Raw genomic sequence first — 13,176 nt, 5'->3', positions numbered from 1 at the left:
TGTGCCTAGCAAGACCTTGATTAGCTGGTTCAGGTGTGATTGATTCAGGTTGGAGCTAAACCCTGCAGGACACCGGCCCTCCAGGACAGAGTTTGGAGGACATTGCCAAACTATATTGTTTCTGAAATTACATCGTTTTAACACAAGTGATGAGAATCCGAATATATTTTTTAATAATAATATTGTTAAACATTATTATGCACTAAAACTTATTTTAATCATACATTTTAATGGTTGTTGGAGGTAACTGCATTTCTTTAAATGTCCATTTTCGCAAGTACAAAACAAAAGCTAATCAGCAAAAATTATGCACCTGTGCCACTAAAACTTGATACTGATTCATTTGTTCTTGCCTCAATTTAAAATAAATAATGTTGGTGTGATGTTTGTTTTAAATTTTTTGTTGCTTTGTCAGTACAGTAATTTCATACTGTAAGATGCAACCCAATATAGTGTAAATAGTTCAAATCAATGAACAAAGTTTTTTTGTGATACATAAAAACAGGCCATTCAATGGACCTCTGCTCAGTACAAGTTTTGCCCCTATAGTGTCACTGTGAGATTGGTCATCAACCTGAACAACAAACATTGCACAGCTCTCTGAAGATAGAGGTCTGTGTTCCAAAGGGTTTGAGACAGAACACTATTTCACCATCCTCCTCACAATGCTTAATGAACCCCATGATTTTTTATTTTTTTAATTACAGACAAAAACAACATACACACACTGTTTACTGGAAATTACAGATTTGAAAACCAGATTGTGAAATTGTGACAAAGTAATCCCAGACAAGAAATATACACTAGCAATGTCAATGTGAGGGAAAACAAGCCAGCACTTACTGTTCCTCTGCTGAGTCATGTTGGGAATTCATGTCCTAGGCATAATGATGTCATAATCCCTCTAAGAGCTCCTGTATATGAGCAGGTCCCATCACTGCATTTGTCAAAATGCACAATCTGTCTAGTCTACAGAATCTACGGCATTAAGGTAAGAAGTTGTTAACACAAAAAGCTAATAAGGTAGCCTAAATAAATGAAATGCAATTGTAGAGAATAAAAAGTATGGCACGGTAGCCAAGGCTAGATTCTAAAAGGTGTGCATTATAGTTGACACCTACATGAACATTTTACAGTTGGCTGTGTTTGACTGCAAGCCATTCTTCAAATGCTACTGAGGTTAAAACCATGTCGTATGTAACATTAGAGACACTCCCTAAATTTGTAAATATGATTATAAATCCAACGTCAAGCCATCTTTGTTGTTAAACCGTTTTCAGGAATTTAACTAGAGCTAAAATAAATTTATTTTAGAAAATTTCGAAAATTATTCCAACGATATAATTTCACTGTGATGTTATTGTTGTAGCTGTGATGTGGACTCTGTTATTTAGTACGGGTTTTAGAACAGTTTAACGTTATCGATGTAGTTATCATGGTGAACGGGCCTTTAAACGAACATTAGAAATATTACCTTAAAGGGTTAGTTCACCCAAAAATGAAAATTAGGCCATGAATTACTCACCCTCAAGGCATAGGTGTATATGACTTTCTTCTTTCAGACGAATCCAGTCAGAGTTATATTAAAAATTGTCTTTGATCTTCCAAGCTGTTTAATGGCAGTCAGCGGGTGTTGCAGTTCATTAGTCCAAAAGAAGTGAAATAAAGCACATCCATCCATAATAAAATGTGCCTCACACGGCTCAGGGGAGTGAACAAGTCCTCCTGTAGCGAATTGATGCGTTTTTGTAAGAAAAATATCCATATTCAAAACGTAATAATCACTTCAATCTAGCTTGCAGCAACAGTTTTACACGGAAGTAGTTCCGGGCTGATGACATAGGACGTCGGCTTTGTGCATGCCCCGCTCAGAAGTGACAAACGCGGAAGCACAGGGGAGAGATCAAAACAAAACAACAGTCACATATTAGAAGAACAAATCAAGAATTTGTAAAGAAGAATGTCAGGGATTTCTATATAAGCCAAGAGGAGACTGGTTTTCCTTTGCTTAAGTAAGGAAACTTTGCTTCCTTTGATCCTGTAAACAAATGTTGGTTTTCACGAGACTCACCGGAGTATGCGCAACGCCGACCTCATACGTCATCTGCCCGGAGCTGCTTCCGTGTACAACTGCTAGTGCAAGCTGATTAAAGTGATTATTACGTTTTGAATATAGATATTTTTCTTACAAAAACGCATCGATTCGCTACAGGAGGCCTTTGTTCACCCCGCGGAGCCGTGTGAGGCACTTTTTATTATAGATGGATGCGCTTTATTTCACTTTATTAGGACTGATGAACTGCAACACCCGCTGACTGCCATTAAACATCTTGGAAGATCAAAGACAATTTTTAATATAACTCTGACTGGATTCGTCTGAAAGAAGAAAGTCATATACACCTATGCCTTGAGGGTGAGTAATTCATGGCCTAATTTTCATTTTTGGGTGAACTAACCCTTTAAGGCAATATTTCTAAATATTTTTATGATTTCAAGTTTTCCCTTCTCTTTGGAGTGTTACAAGCTCTTGGTGCGTAAAGAAGATCTGTAAAGTTGCAAAGACTAAAGTCTCAAATCCAAAGAGATATTCTTTATAAAAGTTAAGAGTCAACCACCCCTAAAATGGCTCGTTCTAACACGCCCCCACATATCTATGTCACTATGTGGAAAATTTGCAAAATACCGCCCAAATGTGCACGCAAAGAAAGAAGGCGTGGTTTCAGCAACAGCAGCAGTGTTGATGCAGCCATGTCAGGGAGACAGTGTATGTTTCAGTGCGAAAGCAAAAGCATTTTATTTGGTCTTCTGGAAGTAGAAGGAACAGGGTCATATCACAGGAGGGTGAACTGCCTTTCAGAAATCATAGCACGTCAGCTGTCTTAACCGCAGTTTGTGTACTGCATCATCACTGTGTCTGTCACGCAATTCTGTTGCCTTTTCAGGCTTGAACTGATGGTAAAACTAACACATTATTAACAGTCTTGATATTTACTTTGAAAGCTGACACTCTCAATTATGGTAAGGGGCGTTACATTTCCAACGAGTGCTTGTGGTGTTCGGCCAATCACAATGCACTGGGTCAGCTGGCCAATCAGAGCAGACTGCGCTTGTCAAAGGAGGGGGCTTTGTAGAAAACGAAGCGTTTGAGAGAGGCGGGGCATAGAGGACCTACAATAATGTACAGTATTTGAAACATAATGTGTTTTTTGAACATTAAAGCATGTCAACATATTCTGTTACACCAAATACACAAAATAATGATCTTTAAAATAGCATCATATGATCCCTTTAATATAACTCAGATTGGATTTGTCTGAAAGAAGAAAGTCATATACACCTATGCCTTAAGGGTGAGTAATTCATGGGCTAACTTTAAATTTTGGGTGAACAGACCCTTTAACCACCTGAAGTAAATAGGTTTAAGTAAATTACTAGTAAAACGTAAATAAAATAAAATAATAACACTGATGTTTTCAGATGTGCCCAGCTGCTAGATCCTGTTTATTAGTTCTTCTCGCGTTTCTGCCTTATATTTGGTGAGTGCTGCATGAAAACTATATTTTATTCGTGTGTTAATAAGTAATGTTTGGACATTTTGCATCTATTAATTTCCTTTCTTATGCATACTTTTGTTATGAAAGGTGTGAGCAGCCGGTAAACTGCAAGTGGGGACCATATGGGGACTGGTCAGAGTGTGACGGCTGTACCAAAACACAAGTAAGCAAATAAACACAGCTTTGTTTTAAGCAGGTTTAGAGAGCATAATTTCTAATGGCCACAACTGAATGATTGACCTCTCTCAGGTTCGAACGCGTCCCTTAGAGACGTTCCCTCAGTTTGGAGGCAGCTCTTGTACAGGCGAGGCCATCCACAGACAAACCTGTTCACCAAAGAAATCCTGCCCCCTACAGGCAGGATGCGGAAACAGGTTTCGCTGCACATCTGGTAGGTCACTTCTGGCTGTGATAATGAATTTGTGTGGACAGTTTGCAGTCAGTTTACAGTTTTCATTGGTTTGTTTATTTATAGGTCAGTGCATCAGTCTATCTTTGGTGTGCAATGGGGATCATGACTGTGAAGATGGTTTAGATGAGCAACGCTGTAGTGGCAGTGGCACTTTTTTGGGGCTCATTGGCACTGTAGTGTGTAATGAGAAAAAGCCACCGCCTAGCTCTGACCTCACAGGAAGAGGGTAAAATACGGCTTTTATGCACAGTATAAATAATTGTAAAAATATATTATTCATGGTAAAATGCAATACAGTGATATTTGTCGTCCATTAGGTTTGATGTGTTGACGAGTGAGCTGAGAGCCGGTGTCATTAACACTCGTAGCTTTGGTGGGCAGTGCAGGAAAGTCTTTAGTGGAGACCACAGAGATTTCTACAGACTTCCACAGAGTCTACTCAGATATAGCTTTCAGGTGAAATTTTAATTTTAGGCCCATCTCGTTAGTATAATGATAGCTAGGCTATTATAATATAAACTAACCATTTTTATATTGTTTCCTTTCAGGTCAGTGTTGAAAATGATTTCACTGACGAGTACTATAACAGTTCCTTGTCCTACATGAGGCATGAAGAGGAAAGAAAAAATATTAGAGGAGGTCATGATCATAAAATCTTTCATAACAATTTGAAACAGGACAAGGTAACGATGGATTCAGTACTTTAAATAGTAGAAAAAGGCAAAAATATTTGATTATATTATATTTAAAATTTTGTTCTTTCTGTCTCAAAGACTTATCACCTGCTGATAATAAGAAATGAGGTAGAGGTGGCTCAGTTCCAGAACACTGCACCCGAGTACCTCCTTCTATCTGAAGACTTCTGGAAGGATCTGTCGGCCCTGCCCAGCACATATGACCCATCAGCCTATAGATTCTTAATACAGCATTACGGCACACACTACATGGAAGAGGGCTCTCTGGGTGGCCAGTATCGGGCCCTGCTGGAGCTTGACGCAAGTTATATGATGGAGATGAGTATGTGTTTATTTTCGTTTTTCCTCTGTTAATATTTAATTGTGATATTCTATGAGGGCATATGAACTATATGGGCACTGGGCGGTATGCCGGTTCATACCGAATACCGGTGTTTATTTTTGTTATGATATGAATTTTTAAAATACCGCAATACCGGTATATGTCACTTAAACAACTTTCGGAACGCGACACTGTTTGAAAGGGGTTCCTTTTCACTGTTGAGGGAACTACGGTGACCGAGAAGTGCAAAACAAATCACAATTCTGAAAACAAAATAACAAAAATGAAATGAATAAGCCTCAGGCTGAAGGGAAAGTAAATTTACGTCCGTACAGTAGAATGCAGAAGAAGAAATTTCAACACACTTCAGCAGTAAAAAAATACACACAAATGTTCGTCTAGAGTAATTTTTGCTTATTAGTATGGTTGAACTGTCCCGATTTAAAAAGTAGCGCAAATGTAACGTAACGCATTACTTTCCATTTTGGGTGAACAGACCCTTTAACCACCTGAAGTAAATAGGTTTAAGTAAATTACTAGTAAAACGTAAATAAAATAAAATAATAACACTGATGTTTTCAGATGTGCCCAGCTGCTAGATCCTGTTTATTAGTTCTTCTCGCGTTTCTGCCTTATATTTGGTGAGTGCTGCATGAAAACTATATTTTATTCGTGTGTTAATAAGTAATGTTTGGACATTTTGCATCTATTAATTTCCTTTCTTATGCATACTTTTGTTATGAAAGGTGTGAGCAGCCGGTAAACTGCAAGTGGGGACCATATGGGGACTGGTCAGAGTGTGACGGCTGTACCAAAACACAAGTAAGCAAATAAACACAGCTTTGTTTTAAGCAGGTTTAGAGAGCATAATTTCTAATGGCCACAACTGAATGATTGACCTCTCTCAGGTTCGAACGCGTCCCTTAGAGACGTTCCCTCAGTTTGGAGGCAGCTCTTGTACAGGCGAGGCCATCCACAGACAAACCTGTTCACCAAAGAAATCCTGCCCCCTACAGGCAGGATGCGGAAACAGGTTTCGCTGCACATCTGGTAGGTCACTTCTGGCTGTGATAATGAATTTGTGTGGACAGTTTGCAGTCAGTTTACAGTTTTCATTGGTTTGTTTATTTATAGGTCAGTGCATCAGTCTATCTTTGGTGTGCAATGGGGATCATGACTGTGAAGATGGTTTAGATGAGCAACGCTGTAGTGGCAGTGGCACTTTTTTGGGGCTCATTGGCACTGTAGTGTGTAATGAGAAAAAGCCACCGCCTAGCTCTGACCTCACAGGAAGAGGGTAAAATACGGCTTTTATGCACAGTATAAATAATTGTAAAAATATATTATTCATGGTAAAATGCAATACAGTGATATTTGTCGTCCATTAGGTTTGATGTGTTGACGAGTGAGCTGAGAGCCGGTGTCATTAACACTCGTAGCTTTGGTGGGCAGTGCAGGAAAGTCTTTAGTGGAGACCACAGAGATTTCTACAGACTTCCACAGAGTCTACTCAGATATAGCTTTCAGGTAATTTTAGAATTTTAGGCCCATCTCGTTAGTATAATGATAGCTAGGCTATTATAATATAAACTAACCATTTTTATATTTCAGGTCAGTAGGTCAGTGTTGAAAATGATTTCACTGACGAGTACTATAACAGTTCCTTGTCCTACATGAGGCATGAAGAGGAAAGAAAAAATATTAGAGGAGGTCATGATCATAAAATCTTTCATAACAATTTGAAACAGGACAAGGTAACGATGGATTCAGTACTTTAAATAGTAGAAAAAGGCAAAAATATTTGATTATATTATATTTAAAATTTTGTTCTTTCTGTCTCAAAGACTTATCACCTGCTGATAATAAGAAATGAGGTAGAGGTGGCTCAGTTCCAGAACACTGCACCCGAGTACCTCCTTCTATCTGAAGACTTCTGGAAGGATCTGTCGGCCCTGCCCAGCACATATGACCCATCAGCCTATAGATTCTTAATACAGCATTACGGCACACACTACATGGAAGAGGGCTCTCTGGGTGGCCAGTATCGGGCCCTGCTGGAGCTTGACGCAAGTTATATGATGGAGATGAGTATGTGTTTACTTTCGTTTTTCCTCTGTTAATATTTAATTGTGATATTCTATGAGGGCATATGAACTAAATTAGTGCTGGGCGGTATACCGGTTCATACCGAATACCGGTGTTTATTTTTGTTATGATATGAATTTTTAAAATACCGCAATACCGGTATATGTCACTTAAACAACTTTCGGAACGCGACACTGTTTGAAAGGGGTTCCTTTTCACTGTTGAGGGAACTACGGTGACCGAGAAGTGCAAAACAAATCACAATTCTGAAAACAAAATAACAAAAATGAAATGAATAAGCCTCAGGCTGAAGGGAAAGTAAATTTACGTCCGTACAGTAGAATGCAGAAGAAGAAATTTCAACACACTTCAGCAGTAAAAAAATACACACAAATGTTCGTCTAGAGTAATTTTTGCTTATTAGTATGGTCGAACTGTCCCGATTTAAAAAGTAGCGCAAATGTAACGTAACGCATTACTTTCCATAAAAAAGTAACTTACCTACGTAATTTGTTACTTTTTTTATGGAGTAATGCAATATTGTAATGCACTACTTTTAAAAGTAATTTTCCCCAACACTGGATCCGAACAGTGAGATTGGTGATCCGTTGAACCCCTAGTATATGCATGTTGATTTTATCAGACGATGCCGCGATTATAAATGAGTGTGACTCCTGGCTAACATGTATTAAAAAGGGTTGTGTTTAGTCACTATTTAGTGTGGTATGTTTTGACAATATTCACTCATCATGACAGTAAAATAGGGCATTCTAAGTCAATATACTGCAGTATTTCCTCTCTCAATCAGTAGAAAATATGGTTAACACCCGGTCATGCATGAAAAAAAAATACTGTCATGTACCGTGAAACCGGTATAATTTTGAAAAATACCATGATATAAAATTTTTGTCATACCGCCCAGCACTAATGGGCAAGGCATTAAATTATGCCAGAAATATTTCTAATGGTTTTCAATTCAAAAAAGTTTCCTTGCCAGTCTAGATCAGAGGTGTCCAAACCAAGGCTTGTGGGCCAAAGTTGGACTAGGATGATTCAGTTTGAGAGTTCAGTTCGGCCCGCCATATCACCAGAGGAAGGGGAAAAAAGGAGAAAAAAATAATTGAATTGCATAATTTCTGAATTATATTTGTGTTTTAACTGTTGTTGTTGTTGTTGTTTTTTTGCATTGAAATTATTTAATTAAATATAAAACAACAACAAAAGTTATTTATATTTTTGTTTAATTATAAAATTTTCATTTTTTATTTTAATGCATTTTGATATAATATATTTGGATATAATGCAACAGTCTTTTGCACAGCCCTCAATCAAGTTTGATTTTTGTATTAAAAAGTCTGTAGTCATGACCATTTTGTGCATGCTTCGGTCCAGATTTTGTTTGATGGACGCCAGAATGACCTTCATCATCAAAATCTCTATTAACCCCTTTGAAAGAGGTATGTGTGAATCTATCATTTTGTTAAATATAGTTTTCTTTTAATGCAGGTAGAACGGATATTGATTTCCACCAGTGTATTACACGTGTGAAGCGACGGCTCTTCTATAAAAAGAAAAAAACCAAGTGTATGAAACTAATGAAGACAATTGAGAGTTTCAGCGGTTAGTCCAAGTGACTGATTCTTTATTAATGTCATTTGAAAATCAGATTTGAATGTTATGACCTGACAGATTGTGCTGCATTCCCTTTGAAATGTTTTACAGAGAACAGAAATCATAAGATGCCAGTAAAAACAGACATTATCGGAGGACATCCCGCTTATATCGCTGGCCTTAGTCTTCTAGACTTGGAAAAACCTGACAGTAACAAACAGATGTATTCCAAATGGGCTGGATCAGTGAAGGAGTTCCCTAAAGTAATAAAACAGAAGGTATGTCAGAATTAAGACATCAAAAACATGTGCGTCATAGTACAAGTATTAAGGAAGTATAGAAGCATTCATAATAGGGTGTCATATTCATAGTTGAGGCCACTGTATGAGTTGGTAAAAGAGGTGCCATGTGCCGGGCTGAAGAAACTCCACCTCAAGAAGGCACTGGAGGCCTATCTGGAGGAGCAGAGCCCTTGTCACTGCAGACCGTGTCAGAACAATGGCATGGCTGTGCTCACTGACGGTGTGTGTGGCTGTGTGTGCAGGCCGGGCACCAGCGGTAATGCCTGCCAGAATGGCCATGTCCTTGGAGAACAAGCAGGTAAGAATGTTTGTTAATTTATGACAGATAAACTCAAATGCAAATGTGTATCTTTAATGACACACTATCATCTGAACAATCAGTCAGTAATTATATGGACACAAAGTTTTATTTCGGTATGGACATCTCTGAAGATAACGAAAACTTGTAGTTCATTAAGTAAATCAGATTGATTCAGTTGAGTCAGTTCCTGCTATGAATCAGTTCACTGAATTGAAGGATTTGTTTGCAAACTGGTGAATTATTTTTTTAACTATTCATTAAAACAACTTGTGGTTAAGTTATTAGTTCAGAAATCAGACTACACTTTGCTCTAATTTGTTTAGGATTCAGACTACTTTGCACTATATGCTGTAATTCACTAAAAAAACCTGACTCATCTGATCATGAATCAGTCTACACTGGTTGCATTAAATGTTGTTCTTCTGCAGTTTTTTTTCATGGTGCGTGTTTTTTTATTGCACCACATTGAATACAGACAGCTCATGACTCACATTTACAATGAATGCAGATAAGATTTTCTTTTCATTGTGACGTTAAAGAGTCAGCAGGGAAAGCATTGATTCAGCATTTTATGTGTAAAATTTTACATTAGTAAAATATTAATAAAAGCAGCTTATTTGTTAAAAGTAATAAGCCTGTTCATCTTGTCTCAAATATGTCAAATTGGTCCTGCTTTATAGGAGTGATTGAAGGAGTCTGGAGCTGTTGGTCTGCCTGGAGTAGCTGCTCTCAGGGTCAAAAGTCAAGGACTCGTTTGTGTAATAATCCTGCTCCAAGAAATGGAGGTAGGAATTGCATAGGAGAGACCGTAGAGCGTAAAAGCTGTGAGGACCCTGATTTTGAACACCTCAAGTGAGGATCAAAAATTCTTACATTTTATTTGGATTTGGATTTTTTCAGAACTAGACTCATGACAGTTTTTCATACTCTAGGATGATGGAGCCCCAGGTCCTGCTTTATAGGAGTGATTGAAGGAGTCTGGAGCTGTTGGTCTGCCTGGAGTAGCTGCTCTCAGGGTCAAAAGTCAAGGACTCGTTTGTGTAATAATCCTGCTCCAAGAAATGGAGGTAGGAATTGCATAGGAGAGACCGTAGAGCGTAAAAGCTGTGAGGACCCTGATTTTGAACACCTCAAGTGAGGATCAACAATTCTTACATTTTATTTGGATTATGATTTTTCAGACCTAGACTCATGACAGTTTTTCATACTCTAGGATGATGGATCGGCTTTGATCCCTCAGTGACACCTGTGAAGACATGTAAAACTCCACCTTCTTTGACAAATGGATTTGTTGTGGTAATTGTCTCCCTAATCAAGGGAACTGGAGGGGGGTGGGAATACGCACATGAGTGAAAACCCCTTCAATACACAAAACTTGCAACAGACATGTGTTTTACATCTCACCCATCATGTATTCAGGACCCCAAAGACATGTATCCAGTAGGCAGAAAGATTGAGTACACCTGCACAGACGGACATGATCACATTGGCAATCCAATCGCTGAGTGTACAGAGAACCTGACCTGGAGGATATCGCCCATGGAGTGCAAAAGTAATTCTTTAAACTACAAAAGAAAAAAATTCCCCATATAGCAAAAAATATTTATCTTCAAATTGTATATTTTTATATAAATATACAAAAAAATGGCCAAAAGTATATTTGCTAAAATGTGTTTACATTTTTAAATATATTTTTATGAAATTATATTATTATATAATTTTTGAAAATATATTACAAAATATAAATGTATTTTTTTTTAAGTATTTAAAACTTAAATCATATATTTCAATCCAAGAAAATACAATCACATTTCACATTTGAAGGAAAACTTTATTTGTCTATATAACTCGTGAATGTATAACATTTGAATAAAAATCAGCAAGGGACATACTATATACAATGTTCCAATATATATACAAATTATTAAAATATGATAAATTTTTTAGTTAGTTAGTTTTGATCTCTAGTAAGCTATTCCATCCACATTAGTATTTAGCCTAAATGTAGGCTACTGTAAGACTGGAAATGTATTTTCTTTCCCCTGAAATACATTTTGAAGTATATGAAAGTATATTTCAAAAATATATTTCATTAAGCTTCACTGTTTACAACAAATATTTAGCATATACAGGTATTTAAAATATATTTTGGCCAGTATTTATTTATTTATTTGCTGTATGAGTCATTCTAAAGTGTTCTGGATGGTTGCCAAAACTTTGCTCTGCAGTTGTTAAGGCATTGATTACTTACTCGTATTTTCTTCTCATTGTGCACCAGAAACAGCATGTGATCACTATGTAATGTCACTGCCACACCCTCAAAACAAGCTTATCTGATCGGGGAAAGTGTGACCCTGTCATGCCCAAGTGGGATGCAGAAAGAAGGCGAAGCAGAAATCATGTGCCGTCTTGGTCTCAGCTGGTATCCAACACCTGAGAGTGTCCGATGCAACCCAGGTAGGCTGTAGATTCCTAATAAACACCAATGAGGTACTTGGTTTCAATTATTACTTATATTGTTTTTCTGAATAGTGGAAGCAGTGCCCACTCAACCAAGCCTGTTCTGCAAACCATGGGAAAAAACAGCAAAGGGTCAGTGTGTTTGCAAAATGCCATATGAATGCATGTAAGTTTATTAGTTATGATATTGAATACAAAAACGAATAATGACCATACAAAGCAGCATGAATTAATGTCAAATCTCTATGTGATGTTGACCAGGACGTCATTCCAGATTTGTGGCTCTGTGCGTCCTGGACGCGTGAACAGAATGAGCATCTGCCAGCTTGGGGCCTTGCATTGTCTGGGGCAAACATTTACTTTGCTACAAGATAGTGCATGCAGTTGGCCTGAAACCAAATTCACATCCTGTCAGGACTGCCATCAGTGGGAGAGATGGTAGGCTCTTTATGAAACATCAAAACCTTTTTAAAAGTGTAAATAAGGGTACATATATACACATAGACGCACACACACACACACACACATATATATATATATATATATATATAAAACTTTATATTTATTAATTTAATTTTTTTGTGGGGCTTAAAATACATAATACCCAACTGTGCAGAGATTGTGAACAGACTGCTGTCATGAAAAACATAAAGTATGTAATGAAGAAGAAATTAACAATATTTGTGTTTGAGTATATATATATATATATATAAATTATTGTAACAAAAATAATAAGTGTACACCTAAGTGTATTTCAGATATGAAATATATATGTATTGTCATTTTAGTCATCTCTCAGTGGTTTGAAACTGTTCCCCTCTGTGCAGAAAAAGTCATAGCTTGAAAATAAGTGCATAAATGTATATGTAAGACATGTAAATGTATCCCCAGGTTCGAAATGTGAATGTAAGGATCCTGAGGACTGCGCAGATGACTCCACCCACCTGTGTCTCTCTCTAATGGGCGGAGCTCCTGAGATGGTTTCAGAGTGTGAGGCGGGAGCTTGGAGATGTCAAGGGAAAAACATCACAGTACTCAGCATTGGAGATTGTCAGGCATAAACCACTTTCAATTGCTTGTTGCAACTGTATGATTTTTAAAAACTGTAATATGTAGTAATATGTAATATATAAAAAATATTGTAAATAAGTGCACATTCATTAATAAAATGGTTCTTAAATTGTCGGCAATGTGATTGACAAGCAGATGAAAGTCACATTTACACTTTTCAGTGTAATTAACATAAAAATGGCTTATTTTTATTTGTCTCTGCATATGCTGGGATGGAAGAAGGTATTTTAATGTTGCAAAAAATATACACAAGCTTTAACAGATGAAAATACAAGAACACATCTGAAAGTCTGATAACATTTTATTATGCTGTTCCACATCAATATCCAGATTGTTAAAAAAAAAACCTGAATAGCTTACTGA

General features: G+C 37.2%; 1 protein-coding gene and 1 pseudogene across 3 annotated transcripts; both read left to right on the top strand.

Annotated features, from left to right (window-relative positions):
• The first annotated feature begins 34 nt into the window (after positions 1-34).
• On the top strand, positions 35-12,932 carry LOC107591694 (complement component C7-like; annotated as a pseudogene).
• LOC107591693 (complement component C7-like) lies at positions 5,480-8,568 on the top strand. 3 transcript variants are annotated; one of them, XM_016280922.1, is made up of 8 exons: positions 5,480-5,624; positions 5,730-5,805; positions 5,892-6,033; positions 6,118-6,280; positions 6,372-6,510; positions 6,603-6,737; positions 6,828-7,071; positions 8,461-8,568. In XM_016280922.1, the coding sequence occupies exons 1-8, from the start codon at positions 5,566-5,568 to the stop codon at positions 8,469-8,471; spliced, it is 969 nt and encodes a 322-aa protein (XP_016136408.1). In that variant the 5' UTR covers positions 5,480-5,565; the 3' UTR covers positions 8,472-8,568. The 3 variants fall into 3 exon arrangements, with proteins under 3 accessions (XP_016136408.1, XP_016136409.1, XP_016136407.1); XM_016280923.1 differs by lacking the exon at positions 8,461-8,568 and adding an exon at positions 8,066-8,179; XM_016280921.1 differs by lacking the exon at positions 8,461-8,568 and adding an exon at positions 8,054-8,179.
• Positions 12,933-13,176: the final 244 nt, after the last annotated feature.

This window comes from Sinocyclocheilus grahami, unplaced genomic scaffold, assembly GCF_001515645.1.
Source record: "Sinocyclocheilus grahami isolate Dianchi unplaced genomic scaffold, SAMN03320097.WGS_v1.1 scaffold145.1, whole genome shotgun sequence".
Taxonomy (NCBI): Eukaryota; Metazoa; Chordata; class Actinopteri; order Cypriniformes; family Cyprinidae; genus Sinocyclocheilus; species Sinocyclocheilus grahami.
Note: the sequence above shows the minus strand (reverse complement) of the source record. Positions and strands in the feature narration are given on the sequence as shown.

Bases quoted from the DNA above. Each gene is read 5' to 3' on its own strand.
- LOC107591693 (XM_016280921.1), top strand. From the start codon at position 5,566: ATGTGCCCAGCTGCTAGATCCTGTTTATTAGTTCTTCTCGCGTTTCTG. The intron at 5,625-5,729 runs GTGAGTGCTGCA...TTGTTATGAAAG, and splicing joins GCGTTTCTGCCTTATATTTG to GTGTGAGCAGCCGGTAAACT. The intron at 5,806-5,891 runs GTAAGCAAATAA...GACCTCTCTCAG, and splicing joins ACGGCTGTACCAAAACACAA to GTTCGAACGCGTCCCTTAGA.